The 22,965-nt window shown below is 40.2% G+C and overlaps 2 protein-coding genes across 2 annotated transcripts; both read right to left on the bottom strand.

The window, feature by feature from the left end:
- Positions 1–5,056: 5,056 nt before the first annotated feature.
- OR2A1 (olfactory receptor family 2 subfamily A member 1) lies at positions 5,057–5,970 on the bottom strand. Its single transcript, XM_065883604.1, is given in 4 exon segments — positions 5,057–5,528; positions 5,530–5,594; positions 5,597–5,805; positions 5,808–5,970. Coding segments are annotated over 4 exon segments (909 nt in total).
- Positions 5,971–16,694: 10,724 nt separating this feature from the next.
- LOC136128246 (olfactory receptor 2A7-like) lies at positions 16,695–17,698 on the bottom strand. Its single transcript, XM_065884025.1, is given in 4 exon segments — positions 16,695–17,088; positions 17,172–17,209; positions 17,211–17,536; positions 17,539–17,698. Coding segments are annotated over 4 exon segments (918 nt in total).
- Positions 17,699–22,965: the final 5,267 nt, after the last annotated feature.

The following is a 22,965-nucleotide window of genomic DNA, read 5'->3' as shown; positions in this document are numbered from 1 at the left end:
GTGTTAGCCATTCAGAATAGCTCTGCTGGAGTGGGGCCTAGAGGATTTGTCTTGAAGCTTTATCTGGATTGTATTTCACATAAAATTGAACACAGATCCATCGTATGTATCAGTGGGAGTGCTGCTGCTGAGGGTCTGGGAGGGGACTCAAGTCTCTCTATTCCACCCCTTAGTACCACCAGTTCTCTCGAGTTTCACTGTTGTCCTGAAGAGCCAGAGAGCTAGGGAACTCAGAGCCTCTGATTACTTGTGGCAGAGACTGCTAGATGTTTAACAAAACTGTTTCCTATTATTCCTGGGAAATAACATATATAGGCCACATATCCCAGATTTCCTTGTGGTTTTGTATGACCATGTGACCAAGTTTTAGCCAATGAGATGTGAGCAGAAGTGCCAATCACTTTTAGGCCAGGCCCACTAAAGCCTCCATGCTTTTCCTCCTTCCAACACACATGACTACCTTGGGAACATGGACATGGTGACAGATCCACAAGGTGTGAGGACCCTGTGTCTCTGAATCACCAGTTGATGGCTAATTGCTTACTGGTTGGGAGCTCCTTCCCTGAACAAGAAAAAAAAAATTGTATTATGTTGAAAAAAATAACTTGGTACAATTTAAAACAGTCTAACAAAATCCTAAATGATATTAATCTTTGCTTATTTTGTCCTGGGTTCAACTGTAGTGTGTGAGCAAATGTGTGCTGATATGTATTTAAGAGCCAGAGGGTCAAGAGGAGATCAGAATAAGGTAAAACCTAAATGAACTTTTTCTTTTCCTTTTTTAAATGGCAATACTGACCCTTGTTTACTTTAAAATTTTCTAAAAATGCAGTATTCTTTTTTGTAGTACACTTTCCATTTTGAGAGTCATCTTTTTAAGCCTTTAATGTTTCTCATTTTGAATATTTTCCTGTACCTTAATATATGTCTGCACACACATACAAACACATGTACACACACACATAGGCTTTTCTCTATAGCAATGAGAAAGTACTATATCAATATGACTTTTTTTCCTCACTTACTAGAATCTTCCAAACATTACATAGATAAAACTTGTTTATTATCATAGCTGCATAACATTCCAGAATACAGATTTATAATGTTTTATTTAACAACCCCACTATTGAAGGATATTAGGTTATTTGTGACATTTTGCTATTGCAAATGTTTCAATTTAAAATAAATTTACATGCCAAAGATGCTACATATTTTTTACATATATATGTGAATATTTCTATAGGATGTGTTCCCAGAATTGGAATTGCTGCATCAAAGGTATGCACATTTTAATTTCGGAAGAGATATTCCCAAATAACCATGAAATCAATTTATATTTCCACCAAGACTGTGAGGAAATTCCTATCTGCCCACATGCTCAGCCATGCTAGAAAGTATCAATCTTTTTATTTTTGTCCACTTGAGGGGCAAAAAATGGTATCTCATGCTTTAAAGTTAATTTCTCTAATTACTAGAGAGTCTATACATCTCTCATCATGTTCATTTGTGACTTTTACTTGTTCTGCTGTGTGGGGTTCATTTGTCTCCACTGTATCTAGGAATTTTTGCTCCGTTAAAAAACTGGTTTTTGTATTACTATTTTTTCCATTACACATCAATTGAAACTCTGTTAGCTCTATTTTTATCTTTTTCTTAAGGTGGATTTTCAGAATATTCAGGCTGATTTTTTTGAGTCTTCCTTTAACTATGGGCAGAAAAAGATTCCAAAAGTCCTGGCTACAGAGAGGAAGTATGCTTAGTGATTATGGGTGTGGTCTTTGGTGTCAGGCTGACCTGGATTAGAACCTAGGTTGTGTCATACTTATCATCTCTATGCCTCCATTTCTTCTTTTTAAAAATGACTTCAGTCAAAGTACTAGACTCATAGAATTGTTACGAAGCTTAGACAAGACAATAATGCATGTATCTCACCACAATGCCTGAAACTTACGTGCTCAATAAATATTAGATAGTAAATTATTATTTATAATGTGGGCAACAGAGATACAGAATTGGACGTTTAAGTTTTATTCCAGGTCCTAGAACCTATCCCAGTGAAGTTACTCTTAACAAGCTCCAAAAAGGCTAATAAAACTTAACTTTTCTTAGAGTGGGCATTTCACCTTATGTTCCAGCCAGCCTTATGGAATTCCTATTTCCTGGAGCACTAAAATATTCAATTCATTTATTAATTCAGCCGTTACTCTTGTGTTCCTACCATGTTTAAAGACCAAGATATTCAATTATTTTAAGAATCCATTTCATTTTCTCTGCCTGGAACTTATTCTATATTCCTTTGGAAAAAGTGAAAATCCAAATTCCAGTGAAATGTGAGGAAACCAGCAGACAGAAAATTAAGAAAGAACCTTAACGATTGTCTAGTTCGACTTCTCATTCTATAGATGAGGAAACTGTAGACCAGAGGAGTAAAACAACTTTTCTAAGGTCATATAGTGATTTAGTGGGGGAGTTGGGACGGGAACCCAGATGTCCCAAATCTAAGCCAGCGCTCTGTTGACTGAATCGCGCTGTGCTCGAGGATGCATCTCTCCTTTTGGCCCAACGTGATTTCAAAAATTAGAAACAAACAAAGAGAAGCACAGGTTAAAAAAAGATCAAAATGAGTCAAAGCTCTTCAAAGTTTGTCAAGAAAGCAGGAAGTATAAGACACTTCCCCCCTGGTTGGGAAAACATAGCTACATTTTCACCCAGTGGGACAGCATTCCAATTCTCCTTTCATTTGTTTTTGCCCCCTCGCAACAACCCATATTTAACAGTGATACTCTACATTCACAGTAAATGGTAAACAACAATCCTTCAGGTCTGTGGTTGGCAATCCCTTGTCCACATGCCAAAGATGCTACAGGTGCCAATATCAGGCAGCAAGGGAACCTGCTGCCACACATGGATTCCCGTTCCTATCATTTCTGGGAGCTTCTGCGCATAACTGTCTCCACCCTCTTGCCAGGTTTTTAGTTTTTTGTTTTTTATAAATTTATTTATTTATTTTTGGCTGTGTTTGGTCTTCGTTGCTGCACACGGGCTTTCTCTAGTTGTGGCGAGCAGGCGCTACTCTTCATTGCGGTGCGCAGGCTTCTCTTGTTGTGGAGCACGGGCTCTAGGCACGCGGGCTTCAGTAGTTGTAGCGCATGGGCTCAGTAGTTGTGGCGCATGGGCTTAGTTCCTCTGCGGCATGTGGGATCTTCCAAGATCCCAATGCAAGACTCTTTCTTGCATTGTTTTCACTTTCACTCTCCTGCTAGTTGAGAGGCTCTTCCTCCATCCCTGACCCTTGGGAGTCACAGTCCTTTCTTGCTACCTCCCTCTCATTTTCACGCCAGTATAAAGTGAAACTGCTTTCTTCAGCAAATTTAAGTACTATTTCTATATGGAGCTCAAGGCCTATCTTTGGCTGGACATTGAAAGTTTTTTCTTCTCTCCTGTTCCTTCTCCTGAAACATCACAATCTTTTTGATTTTTATATATTGGTTGTGTCTTGGTAATTAGATTGCCTTTGTTTGATCCCGGACTAGGTACTTATTACCTGTGAGGCTTTGGTTAAGGTACTTAATCTCTTTGTGCTTCTGTTTTCTCATAGGGCTGTTACAAAGATTTGAAAAGCGAATACTTACAAGATGCTTAGAAGAGCGCCCCACCATAGTGAGTACTCAGTAAACATGTGTGCACACACGCACATGTGTATGAACACGTGAGTGATATATGTGAAAACAGAGATGTCCTAGTTCTGGGTCTTGACACCATGCTCAGGTCTAAACCAAACCTCTAATTTCAATGAGAACAGCCTCCGTTCCCACCCTCTCTGTGCTGCTCCAAAACTCTGACCATCTTTAGCGACCATGCCCACCGGACTCACTGACCAGGACCAGAAGCCCTCAATAGGTAATATCTGGCTCCCCCAGCCTCACTGTGGCCTATATTAGACTGAGAAGGAACCCACACTCTCCTAACATATCTTATGTTGCGATAGGTTAGCCTTATTCTTAATTTAATAACATTGATAGTGATGTACTACATTGTCCTGTTAAGTAGGAAAGGCTTGGGAGCCAGATTGTTGGGGTATGAGTCTCACATTTGCCATCTGCTTAATGTTTGCATCTATAAAATGGGATGATAATGAGAAATGGCTTTGTTATGATGACGAAACGTGGTGATCTCTGTAAACTAGCTGTCAATGTGCAATGGGTGGCACAGAATAATTAATAGTACTATTAACTATTATTAACACTCCTTTTTCCATCCAGTTGCCTCTGCTTAGGGCTTTCCATTCATACCCAGCGATTGAAAGTCGGGCTGTAGCACTTGCTAGCTCCTCCTAAGTGAAGAGTGTATGTTTATTCAGAGAGAATCATAGATATTTTTCTTGAGAAGATGAAAAGAGTTTGGAAACAAGTGGCCATCAAAAGCCCAGGGCAGACTGGACAGTGGATTTTGTTGGGTAATTCCCTGGGATGCCATCTGAATGTGTGTGGACTGACTCTCTGATCTCAGAAATTGTAAGACAGATGATAGGATTTAATCAACAAAATCAATTTCCCCTAAGCCTAAGTAGGCATTGAGGTACATTTACTATTTGTAAGAGGATTTACAATTGAGAGGACACATCCGAATGTGGGGTAAAAATGGACAAAGTTATTAATGGATTCTGGGTCTCTACCTGTAGCTACAGTATTGTAAAGAATTGTTATTGATGTGGCTCCATCAGTAATGCCTGCCATTCTGCTATTACTGCACACACCTGACGAAGTCAGAGGTAGAGTGCCTATTTTAACCTTCTCGGCCCCTTAGTAGTGGATGGAATAAATTTTTACCTCTAGATAGTCTTAATGCACCAAGCAGTTAAATGAAAAAATAAATATGTTTGATAGAATTAAATATAACAAATACAGCAAAACTTAAATACTTTATGGGGAGGAAAAGAGAATGCTTTACAGAGTGTCTTGGATCATTTAGTCTCAGACATAAAGAAAGTGATGAGCTTAGGTGGTATTCAGTACCCAAGGCTCCAAGTAGACTACTGAGGGTGGCGATTCAAATGTCACTCCAACTGGAAATGACTTTCCTTGAACAGTGCTCTCCGCAGAGCACCCTTGACCTCTGTGTTCCTCAGGCTATAGATCAGTGGGTTCAGCATAGGTTGAAAAAACTGTAAAACAGGAAAAGGATCTTCTGCCGGGTGGCTGGATTTGGGGGCCGTGTGCATGACGATGGCACTGCCACAGAAGAGCTGGACCAGGCAGAGGTGGGAGCAGCAGGTGAAGGCCTCTCTGCGGCCCTCACCCGACTGCATCCTCAGGATGGCAACCAGGATGCGTGTGGAGGAGACCAGCACCAAGCAGAGGGGCCCAACTAAGACAAACACAGAAGCAACGAAGATGACAACTTGGTTGAGCCGGGTGTCAGCACATGCCAGTTTGAGGACAGACAGGATTTCTCAGGAGAAGTGGTGGATTTCATGAAGCCCACAGAAGAGCAGGCTCAGGACGAGGCCCACGTGGACCAGGGCCACCTGCCCAGGAAATCACCGCCAGGGAGATGCAGATGCTCCAGCTTACAATGACAGAATATTGGGGGGGGGGTGGCAGAGGGCTACATACTGCTCGTAGGACAATACCGCCAGGAGAAGACACTCGGCATAAGCAAAAGTCAAAAAGAGAAAGGTCTGTGTCATGCAGCCAGCAAAGGAGATGGGCTTGTCAGGACTCAGGAGGTCTCCCAGCACCTGGGGCGCCGTGTTGCAGGCATAGGCTGTATCAACGATGGCCAGGTGTGAGAGGAAGAAGTACAGTGCAGTCTGGAGTCCAGTGAGATTAGCCCCAGGATGACCCCATTCCCCAGCAGGGTGAAGGTGTAAGACAGGCAGAAGAGCCCAAAGAGAAGTATCTGAATCCTTGGGCCAAGACAAAATCCCAGGAGAATGAATTCTGTAACCACTGTCTGATTTCCCCCCATCTCACTATGAAAAGGATAAAATGGGATTGCTCAGGACAGAGTTATCGAAAATATCTAGACATTATTTCATAAAAATAGTCATTTTTAAAGGACAAAATTTTAGGGTGATGACTAGTTTTTCATTAAGTTAATCACTTAATCTAACATCCAGTTTTATAGGAAGGGGACTGTGTCACCAATGATAGGTTACCTAGAGCCACTGACACTTGTGATGGGGAGAAAGACTGTCAAATCAAAAGAGGAAATAAAATAACCATGAAATAGGGATGATCAACATCACAAAGAGAATAACCATGAAATAGGGATGGTCAACATCACAAAGAGAATTTCTGGGATGCAGAAGTAATCAGTAATGGAAGAACTCCAAATACGGGAATCAGAGTAGTCCTAGAAAAGAGATGTAATTCCAGTTTCTCAAGAGGAATATCAGCTGCGTCACTTTCAGCAGCTGAAATCAACCTTTGCTCTCTAAAGCAGCTTACCTGATAACAGGAGGAAGAAAAAGAGAAAATGAAACTTTTATGACAATGTGATCGTTTAAGTTGCTAAGAAGGCATCAGTGGATATGCTCCATGTGAGCTCTCACGAGTGATGAAATCAAACCAACCACTGGGCATTCGGCAATTAATGTACTGATGGGTTCACACGTACTGATTTACCAAATAACTTCATTGAAGAACAATCCTTACAATTTGTAGGAATTGGATTTGGGGGGCTGCCCAGTGTTCATGTATTGTGAATCTAGACTCGTGTGCAGGGGTGTGAGTCTGAAGTCAGGCATTCACACATGGTTTTGAAGGCGAGTGTGGATGCAGGTGAAAACACTTCAAGACATAGTTCCCCACGTGCTACTTGTAACCCTACTACTCTACTCCTATCAAAAGAGAAAGTCTAGGTCATAATCTAACTGGGAAAGGCCATACCCGGAACAACAGTGTGTTGCAGGCCTCGCCATCTGTGTGACGGCTTAACGTTTGCATCACGTTTCATTTGTGAAATTCAGAAAGACAAGAAGTGACAGTTCATTAAAAAATCAACTCTGCCCTACTTGAGCAACACAAGAATTGATATCTGCTTTACAGATAGCTGATTTCTTTTTGGCAAAGAGAAAATTTAGTGAGTTTGTCATTTTACAGATTTACGTAGCATTAAATTGGTGGCCCAGTATTTGATGCGCCTGTGAATTGGTGATGTACCAAACAATAGCTGGCTTGTCCTTAAGTCCTGGATAACAGCTGCCTCAAAATACCATGTAGAAATCTAGCATCTTTGCTGGTGCAAACATTTAGTTGCACCTTTGCTGGGCAAAAATAACCTGGGGCTGAGCTACTGAATTTGCGCCCGCTTGCCGCTAAAGAAAAGACTTCTCCAGGGTTAATGTATGGAAAGGTGCTTTTGTTGATAAGATCCTGGTCCAGTTGTCGTTATACCAATGGAGACATTAATGAGATGCTCCCTGAGGACCTTGGAAATAAGAGAAACAATACTGATTTTTGGGAAGCAGAACTTGTAAAATCCACTCATAATGGATGGGAAGAACTGGAGGAGGAAAACAAGAAAATCTGTGTAGACATATAACTGGAGAGTTCTGAGTGCATCCAAAAACTCCACTCAAGGAGCTCTGATGCTATCTCACGGAAGAGGCGGAAGAGGATCTGATCGTGACTCAGGAATCCAAATGTGACAGTGGCGTGAGATACTTGTCTACAGTAAGACGGAGGAATAAAGAAGAGGGTTACCCATGGGGCCAGTGGTTACCAGCACATCTTCAGCACCATCCAGGGGAGTCGGCCTGATGGTATGAGAGTGCTGTCCTCCTGGCAGGTCTATGTCTACAGCTCAGATGGCTTGAGTGATCAGGGCTCAATAACCCTCACTGGAAATCTCCAGTTAACTCCCCCTGCCCCGATTCCATGCTCACCAATCAACTGGGAGGTATTAATTTACCTTCTTATGCAGATATTTTGACAAAGAGGGAATATGCTGGTAAGCAAAGTTTTTGCCAATTTTTTTATAATAATTCCATTCAGGGCTATTCATGGTTCGTTTTTTGAGTTTGAGTAGTACGATACAGATGAGAAATGAATAAAATTTCCGAAGCTGGATCTACAAAGTGAGGGCCAGGCCCTAGACAGAGATAATCACATAGAAATACAACCCAAGGAAAGCTTTTCTGAGAAGCTAATTGAAATCCTGAAGGACATCCCCACTACATCCCTCTCTAGAAGCAACAAATGACTGTTTTTTAAATAAGTATTATCAATAAATTATCATATTACCAAGACACAATAGAATCTACCATACTAGGAACTCCTAACATACGACTAAGGCTTATTTTTTTTTCAGGAGTATATAAAAAACTACTGTGCTAGGACAACCTTTTAAATTTATTTGGCAAACATATTAAAATAGTTAGTTGTGAAAATGAGTTTGAATCTGCATCTTATAAAATGCTTAATCTCTTTATTCAGTCCTCCTTTATTTCCTTCTGTAACTTCCAAAATGATTAGATAAAGGAAAAAGAAACACTACTTATGAAGTATGAATCTCTTGGAAACCTAAAGGGAGAAAAAAGAGAAAGAAGATCCTAACAAGTACATTAAGAGTCTTTACAAAAACAGTTGACATATTGACAACTGGATTGTAACCCACTCCTTGTGAACAAGGAACAGGTGTATCTAGTTTTGTAATTTTGGCACTTAGCAAATGTTTACTGAGTGAACAAATGAATGAATGAATACACATAAATAAGTGAATGCCTAAATGTTGAAAGCTTGGACCATTCTTGGACTGGGTCTGTAATTTCTGACTTACTTAAATCTTGACCATAATCATACCCAATTAAGGACATTCATCCCAAAGCCAAAAAGAACACTGACTGAAGTTTGATAACAACTGTAGAATCTCAAAATGTTTAAGTCCTGAACACTTGAAAGACACTTCTATTTTCTTTCTTTTTTCCCTCGTATTTTATTTCATTCTACATGTTATTAAAAGCATCTTACCTGAACTCAAATGGATTGAATTTGCTAAAGGACTAGCAGAAGTGAAAGGAGAGACTAAGAAAGAAATTAAATATATTGTGGTTCCGAATGCAACATTCAAGCATTGTTTGATGCTATAAATGATACATCTTATATGTATGTACAAGTTAGCATTTTAAAAATTGGCAAATTGTTTTATGACTAATATGTTATCCATGATCTCTGTGGTTTCAAAGTAAATATCTAAGATTGAAATCATTTCTTTATACACGAACAAACATGTCAGCACTAGATGCGGCCTACGTTTCAAAAAGTAAAATTTAAGACCTGATGAACTGACAAACTCTTTTCTAATGCTGTGGGCATGAGTCACATAGCATTCCTAAAAATGAAAGCTATTTTTAAATCCTCAATTCAATTTAAGTACTGCATGTTTTACTTTCCAGTTATATGAAATATTTGCTACAATTAATGTACTCAATAGAACCCTTCTCTGATTCTTTCCTAGATCAAAATATTTTAACATTTCTCTTGAGTTGTTTTCCTTGACCCATGTGTTAGTTAGAAGGATGTTGTTTAATCTCCAAATATTTGGGGGATTTTCCAGCTCCCTCTCTGTTATTGATTTCTCCTTTAATTCCATTATGATCTAAGACCAGACATTGTATGATTTCTATTCTTTTACATTTGTTCAGGTGTGTTTTATGGCCCCAAATGTGCTGTATCTTGGTGAATGTTACATGTGAGCTTGAGAAGAATGTGTATTTTGCTGTTGGATGAAGTGGTCTCTAGGTGTCCGTTATATCCAGTTGATGGATGGTGGTGTTTAGCTATATCCTTATTGATTTTCCTCCTGCTGGATTGTTCATGTATGATAGTATATGGCACTACAGAGTAGTAATTAAAGAGCATAAGCTTAAGGACCAGACACACATTTACTACTTGGATGACTGGCTATAGTTCTTCACCCCTTAGCCCTAGTATTACCGTTTTTGAAAGGAGAAAAGTGATAGTACCCTATTTCATGAGGTTGTTGTGAAGACTGAGATAATACGTGTTAAACAGTTAAATGATTTAACTGAGACAAAAAACTGAGCACATTCCTGCCACACAGGAATTGTAAGTATTACAATGTAAGTCAACAATGCGATTTTGTGGATAATATACAGTTGAAGGATCAGGAAAGCAGGTTTTGGCTTCCGACCTTTCAATGTTTTTATTGGGAAAGTGCATGATTAGTTGAAGAGATATTAGGGATTAAAAAGAGCACAAAACTGTGACAATTCTATTAAAAACTACAGAGATTATCCTTTAAGTAGCAACTCCTTACCTTTTCTTCACTTCCCTCAACCACACATACACACACACACACACATACATTCATGTACATTCCAGGTTTGGGAAAGTCTAACATTTAAAGTATTTTCTGTGGGTCTGACACTGTTCTCCAAGTTACGGATAATGGATAAGATGTGTATGGGCTTCATAGATTATATATTGTGGTTTTGTTGACGAGACATAAACACAAGGTCTGAACTAATGTCATTTTCCCCTGAAATGAAAGATCACTCCATAATACATCCCAGTATAATCTTCCTTGGTTTGCAAAAATGATTCCATATATTTAACTTAAATCCATCACACAGGCTTTTCTTATTTTTCTATCTAGAGTCAATGTTCACAAGGTCATTGCTTTCATGCAGCTACTTAACCACTGTATAGAACAAAGTTAACCAAATTCTACACATAGGTACACTATTTGTGAGGAATATGTTCAAAAAGTTAGCATTAGGGCTTCCCTGGTGGCGCAGTGGTTGGGAGTCCGCCTGCCGATGCGGGGGACGCGGGTTCGTGCCCCGGTCCGGGAGGATCCCACGTGCCGCGGAGTGGCTGGGCCCGTGAGCCATGGCCGCTGGGCCTGCGCGTCCGGAGCCTGTGCTCCGCGACGGGAGAGGCCGCAGCGGTAAGAGGCCCGCGTACCACCAAAAAAAAAAAAAAGTTAGCATTAACTTTTCCTCAAACTGTCCCCATAGCAGAATAACCATGAGTTCACATTTATAGAGGACTGAGTTTCCTTACCTATGCTTAAGAAGAATAGCACTATAGAAGTGAGAGTTAGGAGTTTGGGGTTAACGTATACACACTACTGTATATAAAATAGATAATGAACAAGGACCTACTGTACAGCACAGGGAACTCTACTCAATATTTGTAATAACCTATATGGGAAAAGAATCTGAAAAAGAATGGATATATGTATAACTGAACTACTTTGCTGTACACCTGAAATTAACACATTGTAAATCAACTATACACTAATATAAAATAAAAATTAAATTAAAAATACAAAATCAAAAGACCAGATGCTACAACATATATAAGAGGAATTGATAGTAAAAAAATAAATAAATAAATAAGGCAATCTGGTTAGCATCCACATTTGGACTCAAGACCTCAGAAGAGGAAAGCACCTGAAGGTTGGATGGAGTCCTGCTTTAGGGGGCTTCTGTGGGAGCTGCAGAGCCCTCACTTCTGTTCCTGATTGAAAATGGGACCAGATCTTCAGAAAAGGAGGTTTTATTCTCCGATGGACTCAACCTAGCTGGCAGCTCTTGAGAGTTTACTGGAAGGGGTGTGCTGTGAGATGCAGTGCATGCCCACCTCCACTGGGAGGAGAGGCGAAGCAATTCTCTTTTTCTATTTCTGTTCTCATCCCCAGCAGGACACACGATTAGGAAATACAGACAGCCCCAGAGCACACCCCTGAGACAACATCACTCATTACAGTCCCTGAATATTTGGCATTATTTGGATTTCATGAATCCCCAGCACTGCCCTAGTTCCCAAATCTCCAGATGGTTCAGGTGAACCTGTAAGGAAGCAGACCCAGTGTGACAAGGAATAAATTCCTGGCATTAACATCTGTAGTTCAGCTTCTCCCCAGTGACTGGGTCCCTTGTGTTGCAGCAGAGTTGGGCAGAAAGCACCTTGAAAAAGCAGCTGATTCCAAGTAACAACTTCAGGTGTGAAGATGCTGCAGAGAGCTGGTTATGGACGCGGGGAGTGGACTGGGGGTCCAAAGGGGCAAAAGGTGTCCCAGGGGGCTTATTAGATCCTGCCTAAAAGAGGGTTTTCTAGGATGCAAACCACCAAAGTAGGTTGACCATTAGAAGAATCTCTAATCTCCATTCTGAGGCCAGTCCCGCAGGGGAGGGGAGGAAAGGACGCTCTCCAAGACAGCTTCCCCTAGAGGCTTCCTGCCTCTACTGGGATCGGGAGAAGATTTGCTACCTCAGATGTTGTCATATTTATTTGTATTTTGCTGCGTTCTTTTACTGAACATAAAAGGGTTAAAATGCTATTTTGGAAATCTCACATCAATCAATCATGCAACTTAAGAACTAGTTAGTTCATTATAGTGTGATTCATGACTTACTGGGGTTGTGACATAAACTTGGGGGAAACTGGGCACTGTTAGCAAGTTTTGAGAACACGTCCACCTGTGCTCCTACTGTACACATCCACTGTGAGAAGAAACACACAAAGTTGGCTCCTAATCGTATGAAATGCCAGGTGCATATTAGGCAATCCATAAATATTGGGACCCTTTTTCTTTCTTCCTCTTTTTCTTTTCTCTCTTCCTTTCTTTCTCCTTTCCTTCCTTTCTTCCTCCTTTCCTTCCTTTCTTCCTTCCTTTTGCTCTTTCTCTCCTTCCTTCCTTCCTTCCTCCCTCCCTTCCTTCCTTCTTTCTTTCTTTTTCTTTCTTTTCTCTCTCTCTCTCTTTCCTTCATGTTCCCTGTGACTGCAGAAAATGTGGAAATCAGGAAACTAACACATAAAAGAAAAACTGAAATACTGTGAAAACAATAGTTTAGGATCATTGTTTTCATATGTTTAGTTTCAAAACTAAAACATAGTTTTCTATGTTCATTTGACCATAGGTCATAAAAAGTAAAAAAATTTGAACAAAGACAATAATAAATTAAATATAAACATTTATGATACCAAACAAACTTAACTGTAGGGAAATGCATCATTTCAAAATTACATGGTTTTTTTTGTCACATATCAAGGTGACATAGCTCTTAACTTGTGGACAACTTCTAAAAGTGGTCAGAGTGAAACATAAACATATACAAAACATAAATGTATACGAAGGAAAATAACATACATAATACAGTCAGCTTTTAATTGCGATAAGTATGTTCTCAAATATTTATATTATCTGTCAGCGTTGGACATTTTTTGTCAGCACTGGGCATTTTCTGTAATCGCTGATTCTCTTTTAACCTCCATCTGTAACCATTATGGTTATAGCAAGGTCCACTAGGATTTGAACATAATTTCCATTTGAAAGTAGAATAAATAAAAATCAACACATTGATAATATAAACACCTCCCAGATTAAATTATCTTAATAATTGGTTTGCAAATTGGTGGCTTTTAATTGATGAAATAAATATGCAAGTCAAGGATGAACCTGTCTTCAGAAAGTCATGACAGGCTTGGAATTTATGGAAAATTACAATTGTAAAATATTATGAACTGTATTTCTGGAGTAATTATGTGATAAAAGCTCAGAAGTTCAATGTTTGATTTGGAATCCTGAAAACTGGGAAATTAAAGAGGCAGAATTTGCTTACTGAGCACAGCCCAAGACATAGAAACTTCATTTAGTAGACACCTGGTTTCTGATTATGAGAACTGTGATCTATTGGGGGGGAAATTTATTCTAGTTTTAGAAAATACCCTTCAATATTATTCAATTGCATTTGCTCTGATTCTAGGCTCATTGAGCCATGTCCTTATTTTTTATTCATTTCTCAGATTTTTGAAAGGAAAATTGGGGAATCTTGGATAATGAGTATAGGTACTCCTTTTCTTGAGAAGAAATATCCTCCATTATAAGGTTCAAATTGGCATCCAGGTTAACCATGATTATCTCGTGAGTTTTGCGAGGGTCAGTCAGTTCTTCAGTGACCATAACTCCCAATGAAGAAGCCCCACACCAGATAAACACTGATGCTCAAATTGTGATTTCATAGTCTGATCATCAGGATTTCCATAGAAATGATTAACTAAGAGAGATTAGAACACTATTTTATGACTTAATTAAGTATAAACTTTATTAAGGACTAAATATTAACCCCATTAACCATTAAGCAAGAACACTCATACCTTTATTGAAATGATGAGGGCTTCCCAGAGGACACGGGTTCAAGCCTGGTCTGGGAAGATCCCACATGCCATGGAGCAACTAAGCCTGCGTGCCACAACTACTGAAGCCCGTGTGTCACAACTACTGAAGCCTGCGTGCCTAGAGCCTGTGCTCCACAGCAAGAGAAGCCACTGCAATGAGAAGCCCATGCACCGAAAAGGAAGAGTAGCCCCCGCTCACCACAACTAGAGAAAACACTTGCGTAGCAACGAAGACCCAATGCAGCTAAAAATTAATTAACTAATTAATTTTTAAAATTTTTAGGGCTTCCCTGGTGGTGCAGTGGTTGAGAGTCCGCCTGCCGATGCAGGGGACACGGGTTCGTGCCCCGGTCCAGGAGGATCCCACATGCCGCGGAGCGGCTAGGCCCGTGAGCCATGGCCACTGAGCCTGCGCGTCTGGAGCCTGTGCTCTGCAATGGGAGAGGCCACAACAGTGAGAGGCCCACGTACCGCCAAAAAAAAAAAAAAAAATTTTTTTAAAGAAATGATGATATTTGTTCAATAATATAAAACACTCAGGTGCAATTAAGTAGTTTCTCTTAATCCCCCAAAGTCTTAATTGTTCATCAGGGCTTAACTCCATTAAAGCTTCTGATAGAACTTACTTCTTCAATTTACTCCAGGGTTTAATTTACAACCAAAACATTTTTATAACTGTGCTTAGAAGCCTTTACTTATCGCCAAGCTTTATTGCTTTTCAAGTAGTTGAGACCTGACTATATCCCAAGATAACATTTTAAAAAACCATAATTTGCAAAAGATATGATTTACTTTATACCCCTTAAAAACAGTGTTATTTTCTTCCAGCAGTAGAAAAAAAAATTCTTAAAGTTCTATCTATGTATTTAGCCACAAAATACATTGAATATTTTTCATTAGGAGGAAATTTTCATAACTGCATGAACACCTCACTTAACCCTTTGTCTTTTGAGATTCTAGTAATGTATATGGCATTCTATATAGAGTGTCAGGAAATTCTTGTTTGTGTGGCTATAATTTGAGATTTTTTCATTGCACGAATAACTGATGAATAATAAATCATGTACTTTCCCTATTTTGTTTTGTTCTTAATCTCCAAAGGAACAACTAACCCCTTGGGCATTCTATCTTTTATTCATTTCCTTTTTATCCATCATATTCGTCGTGCACTTGTTCCTGTGAACATTCTCTTACAGAACTTCTCCCGTGTCTCTATTTTCTAAACACAACGATTAAACTTTTCTAAAGCTTATATACTATGTAGGTGATCGACTTTGCAAAATCTTCCAGATTCCCTTGAGAAACCTGGTTTTCTCTTTAAAGCCTTGAGACAGAAAAATAGATTGATTTCATGCAGTGGGTAAGTAGGAAAATGTATACAGAATAAATTTTTTAAATTGAATGAGGTCATCCCCTGAGATGTATCTTGGAATATTTATCCAAGACAAAGCAGAGAGTTGGATTTATTTTCTCCTAATGATCCAACATTGAAGAGTAGGGATAGTGACCCTCACTTTCTGTATCCAAAGAGAGCACAGACCCTCACAGGCTGATCTAGGGTACTGTGTTTAGACCTACATCCTCTTTAGAGGCTCACTTTGCAGGAACGAAAAATCATTTTGCTCTAGAGGATGGTACAGGAAATATTCACAGTGAGTCAATCAGTATCAAGATCACCTGTTCTACTAAACTTCTAATTAAGTGTTATGAAAATAATTTCATGTGACCAAATAAGTTTGGAAAACACTGGCTAAAAATTGCAATAAAATTCTTTATTTACCATAGGAATTTTTACAGTTTTTACTGTATGATAATATGAATTGAGTCCCCTAAAATGAGACATTTAATATGTAATAATTCTCAAACTTATTTGACCACAGAATTTATTTTTAAAGCCCTCTGAAGGGGCTAGAGATTTGAGGAAAACATTTTGGGAGATATGGGGCTGGAACATAGCTTGATGCAGAAATTATAAATAGTATTATTCTAGATCTGTGGCTTCCAAATACTGGTCTATAACATCCAATAGCATCACAATTTGCTATAGATAATATTTGGACAATGATAATATTTAAAGGCATAGATTTCTATAAAATATTTCCTACGTCTACTCAATCAGTGATCTAATGGTGGGTCAGGAGACAGTTCTATTTATTTATTTATTTTTGGCTGCCTTGGGTCTTCGTTTCTGTGCGAAGGCTTTCTCTAGTTGCGGCGAGCGGGGGCCACTCTTCATCACGGTGCACGGGCCTCTCACTGTCACGGCCTCTCTTGTTGCGGAGCACAGGCTCCAGAAGCACAGGCTCAGTAGTTGTGGCTCACGGGCCTAGTTGCTCCGCGGCATGTGGGATCCTCCCAGACCAGGTCCCGAACCCGCGTCCCCTGCATTTGCAGGCAGACTCTCAACCACTGCGCCACCAGTGAAGCCCCGACAGTTCTATTTTTAATAAGAGTCTTAGATAATCTTATGCTGAGTTGGGTTTGGGACCTCTTAAGATAATATCCTCCTAGGTCACTGTCAACTCCGATACCACCATCCTTTCATAAAGCCCTCTCTATTCCCAGCACTCTCCGCAAGGCATTCTTTACTTCTGAATTCCTAAGAGTATAGATAAGGGGGTTGAGCATGGGATTGAAAAGTCTGTGAAACAGAAAAAGATATTTCTTCTGTTCCCTGGGGTTCCCATATCTGGGTCCAACATACATGATAATGGCTATGCCGTGAAAGAGTCCAACCACACAGAGGTGAGATGAGCAGGTGGACAAGGCTTTTCTTTGACGTTCCCCAGGCTGGATCCTGAAGATGGCACAGAGGACACACATATATGAGATTACAATTGAGAAGTGTCCCACTAGCACAGAAATCATTCCAGCCAGTACCACAGTTTCATGGATGTGTGTATCTGTACAAGCAAGTTTGAGAACAGCCATGAGGCTGTTCATGAGGAGGAAATTTTCTAAATGCATAAACACCTCACTTAACCCTTTGTCTTTTGAGATTCTAGTAATGTATATTACTAGAAAAAGTGATTGATTTTCTGGGATATACAGAAGGGTTAAGGGTAAAAGTACCACTAGATGAATCAAAGGCAGAAGGACTCCAATGGTCCAGGAAATCACCACCAGCATGATGCAGACTCTCCAGATCATGATGGCAGAGTATCAGAGGGGCTGGCAGATGGCTACATGGTGATCATAGGACATCACCACCAGGAGAAGACATTCTGTGACAGCAAATGTCAAAAAGAGAAAGCTTTGTGTCATGCAGCCAGCAAAGGAGATAGGCTTGTCAGGACTCAGGAGGTCTCCCAGCATCCAGGGCATGGTGTTGCAGGCATAGGCTGTGTCAACGATGGCCAGGTGTGAGAGGAAGAAGTACAGAGCAGTCTGGAGTCCAGTGAGATGAGCCCCAGGATGACCCCGTTCCCCAGCAGAGTGAAGACATAGAACACAGAGAAGAGCCCAAAGAGAAGCATCTGAATCGTTGCATCAAGGGGAAATCCCAGTAGGGTGAACTCTGTGATACATGTCATATTGTCTCCCATATCCCTATGACACAGGAAATTCAGTTAATGTCCATGGTTAAAGAGAAGTCTTTGAACATAGATTTATGTCAACTATACCTTTCTGTGGTATAAAAAAGTGTTCAGAAACACTTTCAGTGAATTTTTGTGTTTTTAAATGAACGTTTAAAGAATTTATTTGGGGCTTCCCTGGTGGTGCAGTGGTTAAGAATCTGCCTGCCAATGCAGGGGACACGGGTTCGAGCCCTCGTGCATGAAGATCCCACATGCCGCGGAGCAGCTAAGCCCGTAAGCCACAACTACTGAGCCTGCGCGCCTAGAGCCCGTGCTCCGCAACAAGAGAAGCCACCGCAATAAGAAGCCTGCGCACCACAGTGAAGACTAGCCCCTGCTTGCCTCGCCGCAACTAGAGAAAGCCTGCAGGTAGTAGCGAAGACCCAACACAGCTAAAGATAAACAAAACAAATAAAAATTTTTAAAAAAGAATTTATTTGGTAACCTTAAAATATATACATACATACATACACATAAACACATATATACATATATTTCCTTTCTTGTTGTTAAGTTTTTAGCAGAGGCTAATTTTTGAAAATATTGGTTTGGCCAAAAAGTTCGTTCGGGTTTTCCGTAAGATGTTAAGACGGTACGAAAAACCCGAACAGAGTTTTTGGCCAACCCAATGACTATGTTGCCACATGTTAATAGAATACATAGTTTTTGTTTCTTTCAGTGAGATACCTCATATCCTTCAAATAAATTCTGCTTTTCTTTGCTCATATTAGAGTTACTTCTGTTTTTCTTTTTTCAAAAACTATGACCCCTAACTGATACACATGCTGAAGTCCTTAAGCTGCAGTACGTCTAATCTCGACTTGGAAGGGCTCATCAAGGGCAGGGTATACTAAAGGTAGATGTACCACTTCCCAGATACACCATTAGCCTCTCACCTACCTGTCGAAACACACTTTCTACTCCTGCATCTGTTGTCACCTCCACAACTAATATTGCACAAAATCTCTTCTTGTTCAAATATAATGACTTATTTTCAGCCTAAAGTCTAGTTTTTCATATTTAGCTTTTCAAAATACTTAGATGAAAATTTATATGAATGACTGAATAGATTTGTACTGTGTTGTTTATCTAAACATAAAAACAGATTCAGTAACTTTGTTAGATTTTGACTCAATATTGATAAACACTCCAGAAATACCCAGTTTTAGATACTGTCTCTGCACGTGATTGGCAACAGCTAGAGGACTTCTGTGAGGGATGCTGCAAAGCGGTCTTTAAATTCCTTGAGACATTGAACAAAATCATCTTTCTTATTCTATGATTCCACAATTAGAATGTACGTAGAAACGTGATATTGCCCTTCTTGCTTAAATTTTATTCCCCTTTTTTTTTTTTGCGTTATGCGGGCCTCTCACTGTTGTGGCCTCTCCCATTGCAGAGCACAAGCTCCGGACGCGCAGGCACTCAGCGGCCATGGCTCACGTGCCCAGCCGCTCCGCGGCATGTGGGATCTTCCCGGACCGGGGCACGAACCCGTGTCCCCTGCATCGGCAGGCGGACTCTCAACCACTGCGCCGCCAGGGAAGCTCTATTCCCATTTTTTAATGTAAAATCATCTTGTCTTGAAGAGAGCAAGAGTGAGCAGTAATTCTCCATTTAAATGGCTATAAAATAATCAACCCATTTAAAAATCATCCCATTTGCCTTCTTACTCCCCTATTGCTATTCCAATGATAAGTGTCAGGTCCAGAAGTTTGAAAATAAAATAATTTGGTATTTATTGATTTCCTATTACATACCTACCATTGTTCTGAGGGTGGAGCTATCAATGATAGGAACTCTGAACACATACTAACTGCTTAGACTCTGGTCTCATAATACTGTACATAAATACATAACTATTTGTACACTTATCCAATAACTGAATATTTGTCCTTATATATTTAGATATTTGACTTCCCTCTATACGTGGTACTTTAAGCCTGGTTTTTAAAATTAAAAGGTACTGGGCTTTTTTGATTAATATTAAACATTTACCAGAAAGTCGTACACACTTATCTCGTTACCTTAAAAATAGCTACCAGTAAAAAAATAACCATTCATATATTGATTATATTAACATATTGATATATTGCTCAATAGTATCTTTTACTCAGCCTACTATTTATACTATCAATGAGAAAAATTTGAGCATTAATAAAAATGTACTTTTGCATGATATTGAAGAGTGACAGTGAAAGCTAACAGGCAATGAAAATGATGTTAAAATATATTTGACCAGAACTCACAAAAGTAATTAAGAAACTTGTGTATCTAGGGATGATTTTTGTGTAAGGACCTCACAAAATCTTCATGCAGAAAAAGCAAACATACCTGGTGTGGCTAAATTTCCTGATGGTGCTGGAAAGCTTGTTCCTCCTCTGAGAACTGCCAAGGAAGGATATTGGCTTTTCATGTTGCCTAAGAGAAGAGAAGGCTTTATTCATTTATCATCTCCACAGGGCACCTTCTCAATTGTCATGAGGGCTTTGTGTAGGGCATGAGACAGTAGGTCTCACTTACACCAGCGTGCTCCCTACAGAGACGTAAAGAAGACAACCACTGTTCCCCTTCTGAGACTGAAGAGGATTGGCAGTCTCTGTCTCTGAGGAAGCCAGAGAAATAGTGAGATCTTTAGAGGTTAAGAACAGGAAATACCTTCATAATTAAAAGGATACACACATATTAAGTTATACTCTGGTGACCCCATGAATATTACAGGTACCCAAATATAGGAATTTATTATAGTTTCATGAATTTTTATGTTGTTCCAGCTCCCAAACATTCACGAGGCACTCAGGAGATGCAGAGATTCATCCCTGGTTATTGTCTGACAGTGAAATAGAAACTTGACATTAATTCCCAAAGCCATATTTCTTTTAGTGTACATAGTCTTGTTTCCCAGCTGCCGTGAACCTTATAGGAGAATAAACTTGTATTCAAAGGCAATAACCATGAAATCATTTTAGATAGTGACTCAGAAGCTACCTCCTTGAGCACAGATCCGGAAATGTGTGGGCGCCCCTGTTAGGGTTTCACGTTGGACATGCCCTGCAGCTTGGTGATCTGCCCAGAGGATGAATGAATAAGGCACAAGGGCCGAGTGAAGCTTACTTTTGAAAAACTTCCCTTCTTGATAATTTCTGGACCTGCCCTTATGGGAAAGATAGAGCTCTGTAAAAGCAGAGGGCCACCTCCTGTCCTCTCTACCCTTATGGTGGGGCTGGTTATATGTATTCTACCTGAGTAGACAAATACTACTATCCCAGTCTATGCTGGAGGAATACAGTATTCCAATTCTTCAGGGTGTTATCAACAATCCACTGCCTTAAATCTGTGTGTCAGGTTACAATTTCTATCAGGTCTACAAGTTCTGAGCAATGCAATACGGGTTGGAACCAGTGAATCCCTTAGTCATTTGCCCTTTGTCACTTCCTTTGCTGTGAAATGGGCCTATTGGACTGAGGTGATACTATGTGGGAAGCCGTATCAGAAATCAGATAATCTAATGGCCCTCCAATAGAGGTACTAATCAAGATACCGCACACAAGAAAGGGAAAGTCACACTTGTGATGTGTGCCACCTGCACTCACAGTGAATCACTGCCCTTTGTAGGGTAGAAGGAATCAGCATGCCACCAACTGACTTATTGGTCTCCTTAAGAGGAAGGTACCATATTGAGAACAGATACTCAGCACAGTAAAGCAGCCTTGCTGAGGTGCAGACTGTGCTAGTGCAAAGCCCCCACCCCTGTTACCATGCCTAATACATTTGTGTGCTCACTGTGTAATCACTGGAGCGGCTGAAAGCAGAGGCTGCCTGACACTTACTGGCTATACCTGGTTGTTTAATGCCTCTTCTGCTGTGATGTCTCTGATTGGCACGAATATGGGATGTACAGATTCATACACTTTGTGTACCATCCCACATCTTTTTCCCATACCTCCATTCACCCAATATTCCAACTGTCCTCCTTCCAGATCCATTATCAGTCAAACAACACATTTGCCATTTTTCAGGAGTCCATGAATATCTTATCTCAGGAAACTTTTCTCTCCACAAGGTAGAGGGATAGTTGAATGGCTAGCTATGGGCAATGACAAGTTTACCCTCATTAATTACCTTTAAGGTCCCCCACCTGAGTTACATATATTGCACCAATATATCTAGCCAAATCATCCTTGTATCAGGCCTTTCTTCCTAAATTGTCAACTGGCTGTAGGAAATCTCTTGGAGATAATACACACGTGTGCACACACACATACACAAAAATACATACATACATTAGAGAGAAGCATCAGTGATATAGGTGATATGGGGATCTGGGCCAACTGCCCATCCAAGTTACTTTGTCTTCTGCACCTGCTCTTGTCCTAAGTTATACCACATTCAGTATATGATGCATGATTGCTGTGATCACTCTCTCCTATGATTTGGTGAGTCTGATAGCATCTCAGTTCAAGACAGGCAACTCTGGATTTATAGTAACTTGATACTCTATGACTAGTCTCTCCCAAGTCTCAGCAATATGCGAGGAATGGTGTTGAGAAAGGTGTATTGTCTTCTGCTGGAGATGGAAAGCCTTGATGCAGAGTCCCGGTGGCCTGTCCCATGATTCACCCATTGGGGCTTACCAGAGACGTCTTTATCTACCAGAGATACCTTCAGATCCATGTGTCTGCCAGTCAAAAGTTCCAAGTGCTAGAGCTATAAATATTAATTAAATGTATAGTTCAGGGCTTCCCTGGTGGCGCGGTGGTTGAGAGTCCGCCTGCCGATGCAGGGGACACCCCCGATCCGGGAAGATCCCACATGCCGTGGAGCGGCTGGGCCCGTGAGCCATGGCCGCTGAGCCTGCGCGTCCGGAGCCTGTGCTCCGCAACGCGAGAGGCCACAACAGTGAGAGGCCCGCGTACCGCAAAAAAAAAAAAAAAAAAGTATAGTTCAATGAATTTTCATATATCAATACACGTGTGTAAGCACCACCCAGACAAAAGTACAGAGAATCTCCATCACAAGAGAAAATTCCTGTGACCACCTCATCGCTAGAAATCACTTTCCTACTCCAAGGTAACCACTATTCTGACTTCCATCACATAGATCAGTTTTGCCTGTTTTTGAATCTCATATAAATAAATTACACACTATGGATGCTTTTGTCTCTGGCTTCTTTGACCCAATATAATGTTTTTGAGATTCACCCACGTTGTTTGGGTATCAGAAGTTCATTCTTT

This window comes from Phocoena phocoena, chromosome 9 (assembly GCF_963924675.1).
Source record: "Phocoena phocoena chromosome 9, mPhoPho1.1, whole genome shotgun sequence".
Taxonomy (NCBI): Eukaryota; Metazoa; Chordata; class Mammalia; order Artiodactyla; family Phocoenidae; genus Phocoena; species Phocoena phocoena.
The sequence above is the reverse complement of the archived record's forward strand: the minus strand, read 5'-3'. Positions and strand labels throughout refer to the sequence as shown.